This window comes from Notamacropus eugenii, chromosome 2 (assembly GCF_028372415.1).
Source record: "Notamacropus eugenii isolate mMacEug1 chromosome 2, mMacEug1.pri_v2, whole genome shotgun sequence".
Lineage (NCBI taxonomy): Eukaryota > Metazoa > Chordata > Mammalia > Diprotodontia > Macropodidae > Notamacropus > Notamacropus eugenii.
Genome location: NC_092873.1, coordinates 504773977 through 504790966, shown reverse-complemented (window position 1 = coordinate 504790966; position 16990 = coordinate 504773977). Strand labels below are relative to the sequence as shown.

Genomic DNA, 16990 nt, shown 5'->3' with positions numbered 1-16990 from the left:
AGGCTGGGGGGCAGGAGGCATCCAACTAGTCTCTGCTGGAGGATTTCCTGCATTCCCTCCAGCCAAGGAGACTTTCCTTCTAAGGTGACCTTCCTTCTCCTCTGCAAATATACTGTATGTACCTCTTTATCTGCATACCACCTCCTTCCATTAGAATGTACACTACATAAGAACAGGCAGTTTTTGTACTTTTGTCCTTTTGGATCCTGCCCTTTGGAGTGTGTGACCCACTGTAGCCTGTGAGGATGGAGTGGGCATGGGGGAGGGGAAGAGCAATTCCTCTAGTCCAGGGGATGAGGTGACTTCAGGCAGTTCTGGGGGCAAATCAAAAAAGGCCACCATCGGGTAATATCACCGTAATCAGGAAGCACCTACCTTCTTGACACTGGCCACCACCCCAGCCAGCCCCACAGGAGCAGCCGTAGGGGTCTGGTAGGCAGAAGGTGAGGCCCCGGCAGCTGGATGTACCTGGACACTGTTGTTGGCAGCCTTGCCCAAATCGGCCCTCTCTGCAGGCTGGGATAGGTGAGTGCATGGGTGGGCCTGTCCGCCCCCACCCTCAGCCCCTGTGCCCCAGGAATCCTCTTGGGATTTCCTGGGGCTCTGAGTCCTGAAGCCCCAGTATCTCCAGGGACCAGGATCTCCTGCTCCTTTCCTTGGGTTCCTGGGTCATATGACAGCCCCTACCCTTAGCCCACCCTTTCTTCCTTCCTTTACCCCAGGCCCTGGTAGCCCTAAGTCCTGGCCCCATTCCAGCCCCCTCCCTGAACACACTGTACCACCAGCCCTCCAGGATTCTGTCACCCTGCTCCATCTTGATCCATGGACCCCTCACCCTGCTCGCAGCGGGTGCCGGTGAAGCCAGGAGGGCACACACACTCGCCAGTCTGGTCATGGCAAATACCACCATGCAGGCAGTTGGGACAGTCCCTGGCACAGCCTGGCCCCCATCGTCCTGCACTGCAACCTGGAGAGAGAAATCACCAGCCTGACCTGACTCCTTCCCCCAGGCCTGTGCCCTCCAGCTTCATGGTTAGCCCATCCCACGTTTCTCACCCCACCCCACGTTTCTCACCCCACCCCATATCCTTCCTCCCAGCTGCCCCATTCATGCCAACTCTGACCTCTGACAATGACCCTGAAGAAGGCACTGGCCAGGGGGTTGCCCTGCAAGTAGGTGGCACTGTAGATGCCCCCATCGGAGGCCTTCATTTTTGGAAACTCCAACGTGAATTTCCCATCCTGGGCTTCATGCCAGTCCAGGGTATAGAAGTAGGAGCCTAGGGAGGAGGTGAAAGAGGGAGAAGGTGGTGATGGGGGTGGGGTCAGGAGCCATCATCCTTGTTCTCTGCTCTGGCTGGCCCACACCCAGGCTTTGAGGTAAGGTCCTTTTCTGCCTGAGACTCTGGGCTATCTCAGCACTCAGAGCAGGGGGAGGCCTCTGGAGGTTTAGGGGGGAGGCCTGGGCTAATTAGAGGCTCTGATTATTTTGCTTCTGAAAGAACTAGGGAGATTCTCTAGCATCCACAAACGGGGGGGGGGCTTCCTGAACTAACTTTTGATACATTGTAGCCTAGTCCAGGAGCCATGTGAACTGCCCATAGTAGTTGGCACAGCCAACCAGGCCTGGAGAATCCTGGAGGGAGGGGAGGCTCCCATGTGCAACCTTGGGGCTTGAAGGTATTTGGACTAGTTAGTCTCCCATTCCAGTCAAGTGAGGCTGAGTTGAAGAAAATGGACGTGTTTATTCTGAAGTAGCGGAAGGCTAGTATTTGAAGGCCGGTCTTCTGGGGGAGGGATTAGCCTTGCTCTGCCTGCCCCTCTCAGAGGGCAGAGCTGGGAGCAATGGGGGGAGGCTAAAGGGAGGTCCACTCCTCAAGAGGGAGTGAATTCCCCCTCCTTAGAGATCTGCAGAGAGGACTGGATGTTACAGCTTGTTAAAGGTATGTTGAGGAAGAGGAAAGGAACTAAGAAATACACAAGGAGTGGGGGGGGGGGCAGCCTCCCCCCCGCCACTGCCCAGTGGAGCAGAGCAGGCAGAGCTGCTGCCTGAATGAGGAAGGATAACTAGGCTCTATGGGCTTTGGGATCTCCAAGGTCATCTTTCACTGGAGAAGGAATCAGACACAGTGGGAGGTGACGGGCTGGGTGTGTGTATGTGTAACTTGGTCTCAGCACGTCAGAGCAGGGGAGCAAGCATCAAGGGGCAATTCGAGCTGTGGGCCCCAGAAACATCTGGCAGAACCCAGACCTATGGAATTGTGGGGTCTAGTGGGTGGGGACTGGGTCAGGCTCCTCATTCAGGTCAGTGAGGAAAGAGGTATGGCCACAGAGAGAGGGCAGGAGGGAGCCCCAGGGAAGAGCTTTACCCCATCTAGACACTTGAGCTGGGAATGGGCACCTTGGAGGTGGATGCGACTTTGCAGTCCCACGGATAGCTCCTGGCTTCCCTCCCAGGGATCCCCAAGACTTCCCCCTCCTAGGGAGGCTTGAGGCCTGTCCTGAGCAGAGCCAGCCCTGCCTGCTGCCACCAGGGCCATGTCTGTGGCCTGTCCAAACTGTCTCATCGCCTATCCAGGGCTCAACACCAGAAGCCCTTACCAAGGCTTGGCCAATGGAACTGGGGCTCTACTCTCTGAGTCTCAGCTACCTTACAGTCAGGGCAGGGGATGCTTAAAGACAAAATGGCAGGGGGATGCTGGGAGATTCTTCCTAGGCTGCATAGTACATGTGTCCCCTGTGTGACTGTATACAGGGAGGATGGATACATTGTAGCCCTGCTTCCCCTGGTGGTAGCTGGGAGGCCCAATCAGATGCTCACAGGCCATCTCATGCTATCTGACAGACCTCCCTTTCCCCTGCTCTGATCCATCCCTAGCTGTTTGGGACATTGTTCTGCTCTGTCAGTCTCTTTCAGCCCTGCCTTTGTTGGGTCACTGGGAAGCTGACATAGTCCAGATAGGTCCCAGTCCCAGATGGCCACTGCTCCCAGAAAGAGCAAGCTGTCCTTTGGCTCAGTTTCCCCATTTCCTTTACAATCTATGACCCTGTGTGGTTCCTTTCACCTCCTCTGATACTTCTTTTTAGTAACACAGTAGGTTTTCTCTTCTGCTTTCCTGCCCCGTCTCCCTGTAACCAGTGAGGGCCCCAAATACTCCCAGTCACAGAAGGCTGTCATGAGGAAAGTGTGTTATAAAGCATGGATGGGAGACGCTCCCACGGTGGGTGGTGGAACCTGACATGAGGACACAAGGATGATGAGACATGGTGCTAGCTCATGAAGTGTTCATAGCCTCAGAGGGGAGATGAGGCCTGGACTCATAACTCTAGGACGAGGGGAAAGAAGCTGGAAGGAGAAGCAGGTTAGGAGCAAGGTGTGTATCTATGGTACCCAGGAGACATGTGCATAGGGCTAACAAGTGGGGCAGCTAGGGGGCGCCACAGGGCACAGAGCACTAGGCCTAGAGTCAGGGAGACTCATCCTCCTGAGTTCAAATCTGACTTTTGACACTCACTAGCTGTATGACCTTGGGCAAGTCACCTAACCCTGTTTGCCTCAGTTTCCTCATCTATAAAATGAGCTGGAGAAGAAAATGGCAAACCACTCCAGTATCTCTGCCAAGAAAACCCTAAATGGAGGTTACAATGATTTGGACATGACTGAAACGACTCAACAAGAAAACAAGTAGGGGTAGAGGAAATATTGCAGGAGGACTAGGCCAGAGACTTGAGATGATATACACTGAGGGGAGTGGGAAAGGGCAAAGTGCAAAGGACAAGTGGTTGTAGGGCAGCTAGGTGGTACATTGGATAGAGCATTGGACATCGAGGCACAAGGAACTCAGTTTAAATCTCACCCTGATACCTACTGGCTGTTTGACTCTCGGCAAGCCATTTTACCACTGTCTACCTCAGTTTCCTCATCTGTAAAATGGAGATAATAACAGCATTTATCTTCCAAGGATGTCATGAGGATAAAATGAGATAATATATGTAACATTTTATATAAGTGTTATTATTAGTAGTAGAGAGGAGGGAAATGACAAGGATGTAGGAGAGAGTGATAAGAAAAGCCCAGGGTCCCCTCCTGCTCCCACCATATCCATCCTTACTCTTGGGCTGCTGAGTTTTGCTTGACCAGGTCATAAGATAGCTGACTTTCCTCTGTGCAGGTCTGTAATTCGGGACTTCCCTAGTGCTTGGCACTCTGGGTAATCAAGCTCCTCTGCCTTCCTCAAGCCCCCATTCGTGCTCTCCCTTTCACCCTTTTCTTCTTCCTCTATGCTGTTTCACTTGGGGAATCTCACCGGCTCCCACGGATTCACTTATCATCTATATGCAGAACTCTCCCAGATTTATTTGTCCAGCCTTTACCTCTCCTGACCTCCAGTCCTACATCTCCAGCTGCCTCTCAAACTGGATATTCTGCAGACATCTTAAACTTGGCATGTCTGGAAGTAAATTCATCACCTTTCCCCTCAAGCTCTAGTCAGTTTCCCTCTTAGTGTGGGGGGCTTCATCATCCTCCTAGGCCCTACAACCCAGGGGTCATCCTCCCATATTCAGTCAGCTGTCAGGTCCTCTTACTTCTACCTTTGTAACATTCCTGGCTCCCTTGTGTCCTCTACCAAAGCCACGACTCAGGTCCCATTCTTTATCACCTCACCTCTGAACTACTGCACTAAGCCACTGGCTGGCCTCCCTGCCTGGAGCCTCTCCTCATTCTGATCTGTCCTCCACTGACCCTCCTACCACGCGGATCTGACTATGTCGCCCCTATTGTCTCAAGTCTCCTCTTAGGCCCGGACTCCCTCCCTTCCTATTGCCCTCATTCTTTGCTTTTTTGCATGTCCAGCTCCTGTCTCTTCAAGGCCTCCTCCTCATTTGCCTAGAAATGTGCTTGGATCTCCCAGGTCCTCGGGCCCTTTCTACCACACCTGAATGCTGAGCTTCAAAGGAGCTGCTATAGATTAATCCAGAACTAGACAGAGCAGACTGGCCTTCTATTCTTATCCAGCAGGGCAAGGGATATCATTGGACATAGCACATCTGGATTTCAGCAAGGCCTTTGGCAGAGTGTTCCATGACCCCCATTTGGACAAGCTGGAGGGAGGATCCTGGAGTGAATGAGTAGTGATTATGGGGTCTGTGTCAGCACGGTGCAGGAGGTCTCCAGTGGAGTGCCCTGGAAACATGTGTGTAGTCTTGTGCTAGCTGGCATTTTATCAGTGACTTGAATGATATTTGGATGGCTCCCTTGTCCATTTGCAGAGGATATACAGCTGGAGAGGACCAATCTAACACATGGTGAGAGAGCCCAGACCGACCAAAAGCTTTTTTACCTCTGCCTGCATTCACATATATCCCTAGAGGAGCAGAGAGTCAGTAGAGGGAGGGGGATCATTCAGGGCTGAGCATTAGGAGGGTGGATCCCGGAGAACTGGGATTCTGGGGTGAGAGTGAGCTCTAGGGCATGGCTGAAATGGCTGAATGTGGGCTTAGGCTCAGACAGTGAAGTGAGAAGAGAATGAGCTGTGTGTGTATGCCTGTGCGTGTGTGTGTGCGTGTGTGTGTGTGTGTGTGTGTGTGTTTATAGGGTGTGTTGTTGTTCTTAAGTTATTTCAGTTGTATCCAACTCTTTATGGCCCATTTGGGGTTTTCTTGGCAGAGATACTGGAGTGGTTTGCCCTTTCCTTCTCCATCTCATTTGATAGATGAGGAGACTGAGGCAAACAGGGTTAAGTGACCTGTCTAGGGTCACACAGCTAATAAGAGTCTGAGACTGGATTGAATTTAGGAAGAGGAGTATTCCTGACGTGAGGCCAGCATTTTATCCACTATGTCACCTAGCTGTCCATCTAGGGTGTGTGTATGTGTATATATGTGTGGGTATAAAGGGCTTATATGTATAGGTTGTATGTATATGTGGATTGTGTGCATGTATAGAGCATGTGTATGCATGTATGTGGCACATGCATGGTCGGTGTGTGTATGCGATATGTGCACACATGCAGGGTACATGTATGTGCGGCTGTGTGTCACATGTGTGTTTTGGTATATGTGTGCACAATGTGTGGTATGCATTGTGTGGTATGTGTATTTTGTATGTACACAGATATTTGGTATGTACATGCATGCAGTATGTTGTGTTATGATATGTATGGCATGTGCATGTGCATGATGTGTATGTTTTGTCTTTGGTGAAAACATGCATGTGCTACGTGTGGGTATGTATGCATGTGCTATGTGAATGTACCTGCATGTGTGGATAGGCCTCAGGAGAGAGCCATGTTGGGAACTCAAGGGAGGCAGTCCTGATGATGAGGATGGTGATAGAATGGTGATGATGACCAGGCCTGGGACGTTGCTGGTCAAGGGGATTCCCAGGGAGAAATTTCTCTCTGCTGATGCAGAAGAGTATCCCTGCAGCACTGAAGGGGAATTGAAACAGCTAAGAGTCATAAGCCAGGAAGTGGCAGAGGCGGGGTTTGAACCCAGGGCTCCCTGGCTCTCTCACCACTGCACTCTACTATCTCTAGAACAGTAGTTGATGCCTGGATCACTCCTGTGGTCACTTGCAATCCTCATGCCAGCTCCACAAGGAAGAGGGCTGTGTTCTCATTACCCCTGCTTTGCAGGTGAGGCCAGGAGGCTCAGACAGGTAGAGGGACTTACCCAGAGTGACATAGATGCTAATAGGCAGAGCTGGCACTGGAACCCAGGGCCAAAGCCGCAGGACTGGTTAAGTTTAAGAAGTGAAGCAGGGCTGGTGGTAGCTGAATAAGAGAGTCTTACAGAATTGATGTGATGGTGCCAGGTGACGGGGAAGTCTACAGCATGGCACGTCAGTGCATGGGCAAAGTGAGAGTGAAGGCCAGGGGAAACCAGGCACAAAATGAGCGTGCTGGATCACTACCACGGAGCTCAGTGTCCATGAGGATGAGATGGGTCAGGATAGCACTCTAATGAACTAAGCCTGCTACCAACTTGGAGGAAAGAGGGGCCATTTTACTGGTCAGCTGGGGGCAAGGATGAGGCTTAGATGAGGACAGATTGGAAAGAAAGATGGTGTCTGAGAGAGGGTGGCAGAGTGAGGGTCTCAAAGTGGTGATGAGGCTAAGAAGGAGGTTTCCTGTCCTTCCTCTTGGCTTCTGGGGTGTGTGTGTGTGTGTGTGTGTGTGTGTGTGCGTGTGTGTGTGCGCGCACGTGTGTGTGTGTATGCATGTGTGTATGTGAATGTGCAGAGAATCCATCAGGAGAAAGAAAATTAGGACAGCTGCCATTGAGATGCCAGGAGATGTGGTGAGGTGACTCCCAAGAAAACAGGACCCCCTAAGACTGAAGTGAGGCAGGTAAAACGAGGCTGTCAGCAGTGGGCCACTGGGGGACCAGGAGTAAGGAGAAGGAAGAGGGTATGCTCAGTGAAGGAGAGAAGAGCCAGCAGGGAGTTGTGCGGAGGGGCCTAGTGAGACCTTCCCTGCCTCCATACTGCCCCAGCTCCCCACCCCAAATCCTACAGCTCTCCACCTTAGCACCTGGCTAAACTTTTCTGGAGGAAGGTTATCAGGGTCCAGAGCCCTTCTGCCTACTAAATGATCAGCTCTTTGGAGACAGCACCACCTTAGTCACTGATGTGTCTCCCACCCCCTCCCTATCCCTCTCAGTGCCCAGCACAGGACCCTACGAGTGACAGGGCAGGAATGTCTACTGGGGCAGATGGAATACTAACTGCCTGTTCTCCAGATACACCTGAGCAAATGCCTAGACATGGGGAACCCTGCCCACATGAGCCTTCTCTCTGGCTTGGCTGGAGCCCAGGGAACACAGCTGGACAGGGCAAGTGCTACCAAATTGTGTGGGGCCTTGAATGCCAGGCCAAGGAATTCAAAATCCCTCTAGGCAATAATGAGCTACTGAAACATTAAGAACATGGGAGTGTCTGCCCAGCTCCTTGTGTGAGGGAGGTCTTTCAGGTTGGCACAGAGGGGGAAAGAGGGGATGCAGGAAACTGTTAGTGCTGGTGATGGAGGGGATTCACCCTGGTCTGGAGTAACAAATGACCCCCTGCCTTTGCCCTTCCAGCTGAAGGGTCCCTCTTGTAGAATCCCAGGCTGTAGAGGGGCCCTCAGACATTGCCTAGTCCAGTCTTCTCATTTTACAAACTGGGAAATAGAAGCCCGGAGTGGGGGGGAAGGTTCTAGGCCATACAAAGAATGTGGTGTGTGTGTTTGTGTGTACAAGGGCATGGGGGGGGCAGGGAGGGCTGGCACTCACCATTACTCTTCCAGATCACATCTTCTTGCTTTTCTGTACAGATTCGAGCAGATAGCACAGCTGTGTCTCCAACATTCACAGTGTGAGTCACCTTGTCTGGGAGTAGGTGGGCTGGAAGCCCAGGGTGAGGTCAGGGGACAGGTAGGGCCAGAATCGGCCTCAACCCCCCATGTTGCCCCTCTCTGAACTCCCAGTTCCAGCTTACCCCCAGGACTATTGTGGACGTAGATCACACGTGTGCGCCTGACTCCACCAATGCAGGAAAACACACCAACGAGGTCAGAGGGCTGAGAGAAGCCACGAAGGGTGATGTGACGGGATCCATTTCTTGTAGAATGCAGGGGTTGGCGTGGTGGGAAGGTCCGAACAATGCGATCATCCTTCTCCAGAAGCAGTGGAGGGTCCCAGACCTCTAGACCCCGCCCTGACCCTGGCTCTCCAGATACACAGGTCAGAAAAAAGCGATGGGGGTCTGTGAGGCGAAGGTCTGCCAGCAACGTGAGGTCAATAACTGCTCCTAGGGTTCAAGATAGGAGGCTGAGCTGCTGACCCAGGGCCCCAGCTGACTACTGCCCATATAACTCTGCCAGACCCTTCTTTCGCCATATCTAATTCTAATCTCAGTGACTAGTGAATCTCTTTGACTCAGGGCCCCAGCTGGCCACTGGATGACTCTGATGGACTCAGGACCCCATGATCCCCACTGACTCCCATGCCTTACTCATCTTTTGGTGAGGGTGGGATACAACCCAGCCCTGTCTGAGCCTGAGGGGACAGACAGAAAATAGCTTTGAAGCTTGGCTCTGGCGGCAAGACTTACCTACTTGGGAGGTAAGAAGGAGGAGTAGGAGAAGAAGGGGGCCTCCTTGGCCCATGGCCCAAGGATCAAAGTCAGACCTGGTCATCCCAGTTGTGGCCCCACAGTTTGTTTCTGGAAGTGTCTGGGCCTCTCTGTTTGGTTCCCTTGTGGTCAGAGTGAGTTTCTGTGTTGGTTTAGGTCTCTGCCCATGAGTGTGGACTGGTTAGCATGCATGTGTGAGCATAGAGTGGTGTATTTCTGTTAGTGAGTGTCCTGGCCTGGTAATGTGTGTGTCGCCATTAGTGTTTGTGGGTCAGTGTGTATGCGTCTTGATGATGGTGTCTGAGTTGGTGTGTCCTGTCCACCTCACAGGGCCCCAGGAGGAAATGAGGCAGCTGGGGCTGGGATAGTAGTAGTGGTGATGTGTGAGAAGGGGAGGGGGAGGGGAAGTTGGGGAGGAAGGGTCAGGCAACTCAGGACCTGGGGGTCCCTTCCTTTCTCATGGGCCCTCAGCATCCTCCATGGCATAAGAGAAGGGGGTTCATTTCCCGGGCTAGTCAGGATAATTAGGGGGGAAACCCCCCCAAGGCAATGGGCACCATGGTGCCCCCCTCCTCTGGCTGTCCACCCTGCCCCCTCCCAGCGCCTAGGCAGGAAAAGGAGGAAACAGGCCGGGCTTCCGACCATTCAGGGGGAGGGAAAGGGGCAGGGGCTGGGGCAGGGAGAGGGGGAGGAGAAGGGCCATTGTTCTGGACTAGGGCAGGGCGGGCAGACTTAGGAGAGCCCACCTCCCCTCCCGCCTTCGCCTAAGGGGCACGCACTCAGGCATCCCCATCCTGTGCCTCCTCAGTCAGCCCTGCTGAGGGGTCCCTTCCACGTCCGCACGCTGCCTCAGGCTGATAGATACCCCTCCCCTTGCACACTCATGGACACAGACGCCTTGAACATGGGAGGTGGTCACTAAACCTTGCTCGGACGAATAGAAACCATCGTGTCCTTCCAGCAGCGGTGGCAGGAATTCACAACAAATACGGCCCCGCCCACTGCCTAAGGCCCCGCCCCAATTGATCAGTTGCAATTTTGGGGGGATGGACCGAATCTTTGCCCCGCCCACGTGCATGTCTGCTCCGGGTTTTGTGTCCGCCCCCCAGGAGCCAGGTACAACCCCGCCCCCTAGGCCAGGTAGGCCACGCCCCTCCAGGCCAGGTACACCCTAGCCCCTGCCCGTTGGCCCCGGAAGCCCAGCTCAGGATCCGCAGGTACGACTGTCTGGCGGAGGCAAGAAGAGCTGGGTCCTCTTTAACTCTGGGCCTGCGTGTGTACTTGGGAATGAGAGGATCCTTGGGTGTTGGGTGTGTTTGTGTGCGCGCGAACTTATTGCTTAGTGGGGAGGGGCTGTCAGTGTGTGTCCTTGGGGATGGATCACTGGGGTAGGGTGTGTGTCTGTGGGTCCAAGACCCTGATGGGGATTCGGAGGCGTCGGTGTGTGTCCCTGTGGGTGGGTCGTTGTGGTGTGTGGTGGCTGGTGCATGCTAGGGTATCCCGGTCAGCGGCGGGGGCGTGAGGGTGGTTCCTGGGGGGAGGGCACCCTGTCCAGTGTCTGTCGACGGTGGGCGGGGCTCCCTCAGCACTGACAGCTTTTAGACTCCTCTAGTTAGAAATGCCTCTCCTTTGGCCTCCTCCCAAGTTCTTTTCCAGGCACCTGCTGATTCCTGGGTCTTTCCCTCCATCCTCCAGACCAATACGTTTGTGTTGTGCCTCAGGGTGTCTTCAGTGGGTCTCTGTGTGTGAGTGCAGGGCATGCAGTGCCCAGAGGTTGTCTTGGAGTTTCCTCCAGGAGTGTTTGGGGATTCTCGAGGTATGTGTGTGTGTGCTTGTGCGCATGCTAAGCCCCCACCAAAGGCTCTCACACTCGGAACTTGGTGGGGGGGAGGATGGGTTGTTCCTGACGGGATGTCTAGGACTGCCATCCCTCCCTTCATCTACTCCCCAGCTCTTCCCCTGGCACCCCTGCTCTGATGCTAAAAAGTCCTTTATTAGTCTTCTACCACGGACTAGGTGTGAGAACTGTGAGTCCCTGCCCTGAGGAGCTTACATTCTGCTTGGGGTACAAATAGGGAAATAGCAGATGGCAGGAGGAGGGAGGGAGTGCTAACAGAAGGGTGGGGATCAAGAAGAACTTCCTGTAGAAGGTAGCACCTGAGATAATCACTTCCTAAGAGGCAGAAGTGGGAAGGGAGGGCATACTAAGTATGAGGGGCAGCTGGTACAAAGGTTCAGAGGTGGGAAGTACAAAACTGAGTCCAAGGAAACAAACAGACCAACATGGTTGTAAGGTAAAGTGATATGTGGTAACCATGGAAGAGCAGACTACAGCCAGCTTGTAAAGGGCTTTAATGCCTTTCCCCCCCTCAAAGGCAATAGGGAACCACTGAGGTTTCTTGACTGGCAGGGTTATATCTGTGCCTTAGGAAGATGATTTTGTCAGCTGTGTGGAGGATGAATTGGAAAAGGAGATTTGTGGAAGCAAGGAAAGTGATTGAAGTTATAATGTTAGCTAGCATTTAAGATGGTGCTTTGATGTTTGTCAAGTGCTTTGTTTCTGTTAACTCCTTTTATCTTGAAACAACCCTGTGGGGTTACTGTAAGTCAGTCAACAAGCATTTATTAATTACCTACTATGTGCGGGACACTGTGTTAAGTAGGATACAAAGGAAGGTTCAACCCAGTCCCTGGTCTCAAGAAACTCAGTTTAATGAAGGAGAAAATATGCGAACAATTATGTACAAACAAGCCGTATGCAGGATAAATTGGAGGCAGTGGACAGAAGGAAGGCACCAGCATTAAGGGGAACTGGAGAGGCTCTTGTAGAGGGTGGGGTTTTTGCTGAGACTTGGAGAAAGCCTGGGATGCCAGGAAAGTCAGGAGGCACCACTGAGGAGGGAGAGAGTTTCAGTTTGGGTGAGAACAATGAAAATGCCTGTCGTGGGGAGGAAAAAGACAGGCCAGCCAGTGTCACTGGATCAAAGAGAACATGATGAGGAGAGGGTAGATATGAGGAGTGAAAAGGTGGGAAGGAACTGGGTGACAAGGCTCTAAAAGCTAAACAGGATTTAATATCTGGTCCTGGAGGTCATAGGGAGCTACTGGGATGGACTTAATGGAGTGTGGGCGTGTTAAATGGCCAGACTTTCACTTTAGGAGATCAGTGGGATATCTCAGGGGAGGATGGAGTAGAGTAGAGAGAGACTTGGGTCAGAGAGACCCACCAGGAGGTTATTCCAATGGTCCAGGTGGGAAGTGAGGGCCAGTGTCAGAGGAGAGAAGGAAAGATGTAAAGGTAAAAGTGACAGGCATTTCCAGTTGATTAGATATAGCGGGTGAGAAAAGAGGGAAGGGTTAAGGATGATGCCTAGGTTTTGATCCTGGGTGACTGGGAAGATGGTGGTACCCTTGATGGTGATTAGAAAGATGGGAGCATTTGGCTAAGGGGAAAAATAATGAGTTCACTTTTGAACATATTGAGTTTAAGGTATCTATGAGATAATGGAGTTTGAAATGTCCAATAGGCAGTTGGAGATGGGAGACTTGAGGTCAGGAGAGAGGTTAGTGCTGAACAAATAAATCTGCGATCCATCTGCATAGAAATGATGGAGCTTATTGGGAGGAGACAGAATCTATTCCAGGGCAGAACTTTGGGGAACACAGTTAGTGGGCTTGACCTGAATGAAGATCCAGCAAAAGGGATGGAGAAAGAACAGTCAGATAGGTAGGGGGAGAACCAGGAGAGAGCAGTATCCTAAAAGCGAGAAGAGCGTATCAAGATGAAGATGGCAACCATTGGTACCAAAGGCTACAGGCAAGGCCAAGAAGGATAAGGACTGAGAAAGTCATTACATTTGGTTATTAAGAGATCCTTGGTAACTTTGGAGGAAGCAGTTACTTTGATGCCAGAACCAAACTGGCGAGTGTTAAGAAGAGAATGAAAGAAAGGAAGTGGAAGCATTGATTGTGGACTCCTTCTCAAGTAATTTAGCCGCAGGAGGGAGAAGAGATGTAGGATGATAACTCGCAGGGATGCATGGATCAAATGAGGGCATTTTAGGATGGGGGAGTCATGGGCAGTATAAAAACAATAAGTAGATAGGGAGAGATGGAAGATAAGTAAAAGAATAGGGGTGACAGGGCAATCTGCTGGAGAAGACGGAATGGAATGGGATCATTTGTGTATGTAGAAGATTTACCATGGCAAGGAGAAGAGCTACCTCTTGATGTGAGATGGATAAAGCAGGGAATAGTGGTAGAAGGCATCTGGAAAGGAAGGAGAAGGAAGCAAGCATTTATTATGTACCTACTACGTGCCCAGGTATACAGTTAGTAAGTGCCTGAGGCTGGATTTGAACTAAGGTCTTCCCAACTCTAAGCCCAGTACTCTATCCACTGAGGTACCTGCCTGCCTCAGTGGTGATGTGAGCTGAAGAGGAAGGGAAAAGAGAAAGCTCTCATTGAAAGGTCTCGACTTTTTCAGTGAAATATGAAGCCAGAATTTGAGCTAGGAGGATGGGGGCAGGAGGAGCCATGGAGGTTTGAAGAGAGATGGAAAGGTCTGGAAGAGCTGCTGTGGAGAGGAGGATAGGGAGTTGACTAGGGAGGGGTACAAGGATTTTCTTGCCATAATGAGGGATCAGTTTGAGATTATTTGATATAAATTTATAGTGGACCCCAGTACAGTGTGATTTTCTCCAGCTTGGTTCAGCAGAATGTGGGTAGGGGATGGTTATCAGTAGATGGTGGGAATAATTAGAGACTGAGGCTTGACAGGACAAGGTCAAGGAAATCATAAAAAGATGAGACTCAAAAGCAGGAGAGTGTAGGGTTGACCTGGTTCACTGAGGGGGTTAAGATGGGGAAGATAGGAGAGGGGAGCTAGTATGGGGTTGATGGTCTGGAACAAATTGGATTGGAGACAGATGCCAAGGAACAAGGTTTAGGGTTGCAAGAGAGAAGGAGAGGGAATGACAACAGATGGTGATTGGATAAGGGAATTCAGAGTTCATCAACGTGGAGGTGATGGTGAGAGCAAGAGTAGGATCTTTATGTGTGGCTGAGGTGGGGTGGAGGAAAAGGTCATGTAAAATCAGTAAGTTGAACTGGAACATATGGGATTTGAAAGTGCATTAATATGTATGTTGAAGTCTCCTAGTATGAAGGCAGGAGTTAGGGAGGAAAGAAAGATTGTGAGCTAGGCACTGAACTCTGAGGAAGAAAGGGTTGTGTCCTGGAGGTTGGTAGGCACCAACTACCAGGATTTTGGTTGGGTATTAGATTGATATAGATTGAACAGCCTTAAACAAGGGTACTGAGTGATAGTGGAAATGGGAATAACGAGGATTATTCTGACTTCTCCACCTCATCTGGGAATTAGCAGAATGAATAAAAATACAACCAGTGCTGGAAAGGGAATCCAAGGGAGGCTGTGTTATCAAGAGGGAAAGAGGTCTCCATGAGAGCTGGAAGATGGAAAGGAGAGGGAAAGGAAAAGGTTTAAGGTGAAAGCCAATTTGTTTCTTATGGAGTAGGAATTCCAGAGGGCACAGTGGAAGAGATGAAGTGCTCTTAGAGTGAGCATGGTTGGGTGGGTTGAGAGGGGTGGGAATAAGAGATGAGGCAGAGGAGGACAGAGAATAGTGTTTGAATGATGACAACTGGGAGTCTGGATCCCTGGAGCTGGTTAAGGGTGTGATGGGATTTTAATGGACCTGGGTGGTGACCATGTGAGTAGGGAGGAGGGGCCAAGGGAGAGAAGCTGTGGAGGCAGAAGCAGCTAGATTTGTTGCCTGGTTAGATGCATGTGTGGAGATGCTGAAGGTGGAAAACTTGGGGGATAAGGATGGAGACAGAGAGTTGGGGGGAGGCTCCTGACCTCTCCCTTCCCTCCCTTCCTAGATTCTTCAGGCCTGCAGATTCAGTTTCCTCTCCGATTCCTGTGACTTCTTCACAGCTGTGGGTCAAAGGGCGGCCTGAGCTCTGTGGTCTCCTAGGATCCAAGACTGGTCCCTGAGGTTGGCAGTAAAGGAAGGAGGAGGCAGCCTCAGGACCATGACAGAAGCAAACACCTGTAAGTGCAGTGACTGGGGTGGCAGGGAGCTGTGGGCACCACCTGCCAGGCTTGGTTTCTCTTTCCCGCAGTGGGCATGAGATCTGAGAGGGGCAGGGGAGCAAACAGATCTATTCTCCAAGGCCTTCATCTTGTCCTGTCCTCCCTCAGCTTCTTCTCAGACACCTTTCTTCTCTCTGCCCTCAGTGACTTTTCCTTTTGGCAGTTCCCCAAAGCCTGAATCTGGATGTGCCTCTAGGGGATGCTTCTTAGCCTGTGTTTTTGTCTCTGCAGTAAGCCCAGAGACCTCAATGACCTCGGCTGAACCAGAGGCAGGGGCTGGGACTGGGACCACGGCCTGGCCTGCTCTGGTTGGTGTGATTATCGCGGTCGTGCTGCTCTCTCTTCTCATTGCGTTGGCTGCCAAGTGCCATGTCTGCCGCCAGCACCGTGCTAGCTATGGGCACCAGCCACTCTCTGAGTCAGGGAAGACTGTTCCTTTGGGGCTACGACATGATGATGATAAGGATGATGATGGCTTCATTGAGGACAACTACATCCAGCCAGAAGCAGAGGGGCCCAGGCCAAGAGTCAGCGAAGCCCAGTTCTCCCTCTGAGCCAAGCCCTTTTCCCACTGCCACTTCTTTTTTCTTTACTGTTCTCAGGAATGCCCAATAAACCCGGACCTGAAGATGGTGTAAACAACTCTGCCCTGTCTGTGGTTGAAGGGAGTGGAGGGGCATGGAGGGTCTGAGGGAATCATGGGCACTGGCATAGTACAGTGTGGATAGGAGTGTTGGAGACACATGGATGCAGGGAAGGGTGAATGGTGCGGGGATAGTGCCCCCTTTGGGTGGTGCCTAGCTTCATCACAACACTGCTAGCAGTGACCTCCCTGAATTCTGCAAGCACCCCTTCAGTCATCCTTTCTCCCTGTCTTAGCCATGGCCAGAAGGGTAACACTTCTCTTCAGAGACTCAGAGAATGGGGGACCTCTTGCTTCACTGCTCTTTGGGTCCAGCCTTCACAAGGATGGGGAGGGATCTCTGTCACCAGAGAGTGAAGTCTAGGATCCATTGGGATGGTGAGTTTCACAATGTGGGGATCATAGGATTGTAGATTTAGAGGTGAAAGAGACCTTGAAGTTAAGTTCAACCTTTTCATTACATAGATGAGGAAACTGAAGTAGAGTCACATGACTAGTAAGTATTGGAGGCAGGACTGGAATCTAGGCCTTCTTGGCTTCAAATCCAGTGCTGCCTCTTTAGGTGAGAGCCTTATTGAGACCTTGCTGAACTCCAGCTCTGCTAAGATTGGCCAAGAGTCCATCTTTGATCTCTCCATCTAGATACCCTGTGTTGTGGCTATTGGTCTGTACTGTTGTAGTGGGAATCCTTTTTTGGCATGGCTTAGGTGGCCACTGAGGTCTCTTCTAGCTCTGAGATTTAGAAGTCTGTGATAAAGGGTGGTGAGGTTCATGTGTCCCTCCCTATTCTGGAGGAAGCCCTGCTGGCCTTTGTTGGTCACAGTCTCCCTTTCTAAGCATTCATGAATCATCTCTTTTATGACATGTCCTTGAATTTCCCTTGGACTCAAAGGGCAGCTCCCTGGCCTGGAACTGAGAGACTCTAATTTCTTTCTTCCTGTTTAAAAGAGTAGGCACCAGTCCTTCAATGCCTTCCCCATTCTTGGAGACCTTTCAAAGGTACCTTGACAGTGGCTTTCAACTCCCAAGGACAGAATTCAGGGCCAAGCACTGAGCTACTTTGTTTGGTACTTTTCAGGCCACAAAGCAAACTTGTTGGCAGAAAAAACAGAAG

At 51.4% G+C, this 16990-nt stretch overlaps 2 protein-coding genes across 13 annotated transcripts in view; one reads left to right on the top strand and one right to left on the bottom strand.

Moving 5' to 3' along the window:
* The window catches only part of TIE1 (tyrosine kinase with immunoglobulin like and EGF like domains 1), a 31936-nt gene extending 22229 nt beyond the window's left edge, over positions 1 to 9707 (bottom strand). For 3 of the 8 annotated variants that reach the window (XM_072649118.1, XM_072649117.1, XM_072649119.1), the window contains exons 1-6: positions 9095 to 9701; positions 8480 to 8791; positions 8275 to 8385; positions 1125 to 1280; positions 836 to 967; positions 376 to 516 (exon numbers count right to left, since the gene is read on the bottom strand). In XM_072649118.1, the coding sequence (XP_072505219.1) occupies positions 376 to 516; positions 836 to 967; positions 1125 to 1280; positions 8275 to 8385; positions 8480 to 8791; positions 9095 to 9179 (937 nt within the window). In that variant the 5' untranslated portion in view covers positions 9180 to 9701. Of the gene's footprint in view, positions 1 to 375; positions 517 to 835; positions 968 to 1124; positions 1281 to 8274; positions 8386 to 8479; positions 8792 to 9094 lie in introns of all 8 variants that reach the window. The other 5 variants (XM_072649116.1, XM_072649120.1, XM_072649123.1 and 2 more) reach the window with 4 other exon arrangements.
* Positions 1693 to 15875, top strand: C2H1orf210 (chromosome 2 C1orf210 homolog). 5 transcript variants are annotated; one of them, XM_072649133.1, is made up of 3 exons: positions 1693 to 1943; positions 15020 to 15191; positions 15465 to 15875. In XM_072649133.1, exons 2-3 carry the CDS (start codon positions 15173 to 15175, stop codon positions 15785 to 15787), a joined length of 342 nt encoding a protein of 113 aa, XP_072505234.1. In that variant the 5' UTR covers positions 1693 to 1943; positions 15020 to 15172; the 3' UTR covers positions 15788 to 15875. The 5 variants fall into 5 exon arrangements, with proteins under 5 accessions (XP_072505234.1, XP_072505232.1, XP_072505231.1 ...); XM_072649131.1 differs by lacking the exon at positions 1693 to 1943 and adding an exon at positions 8595 to 8724; XM_072649130.1 differs by lacking the exon at positions 1693 to 1943 and adding an exon at positions 9879 to 10332.
* The last annotated feature ends 1115 nt before the right edge of the window (positions 15876 to 16990 follow it).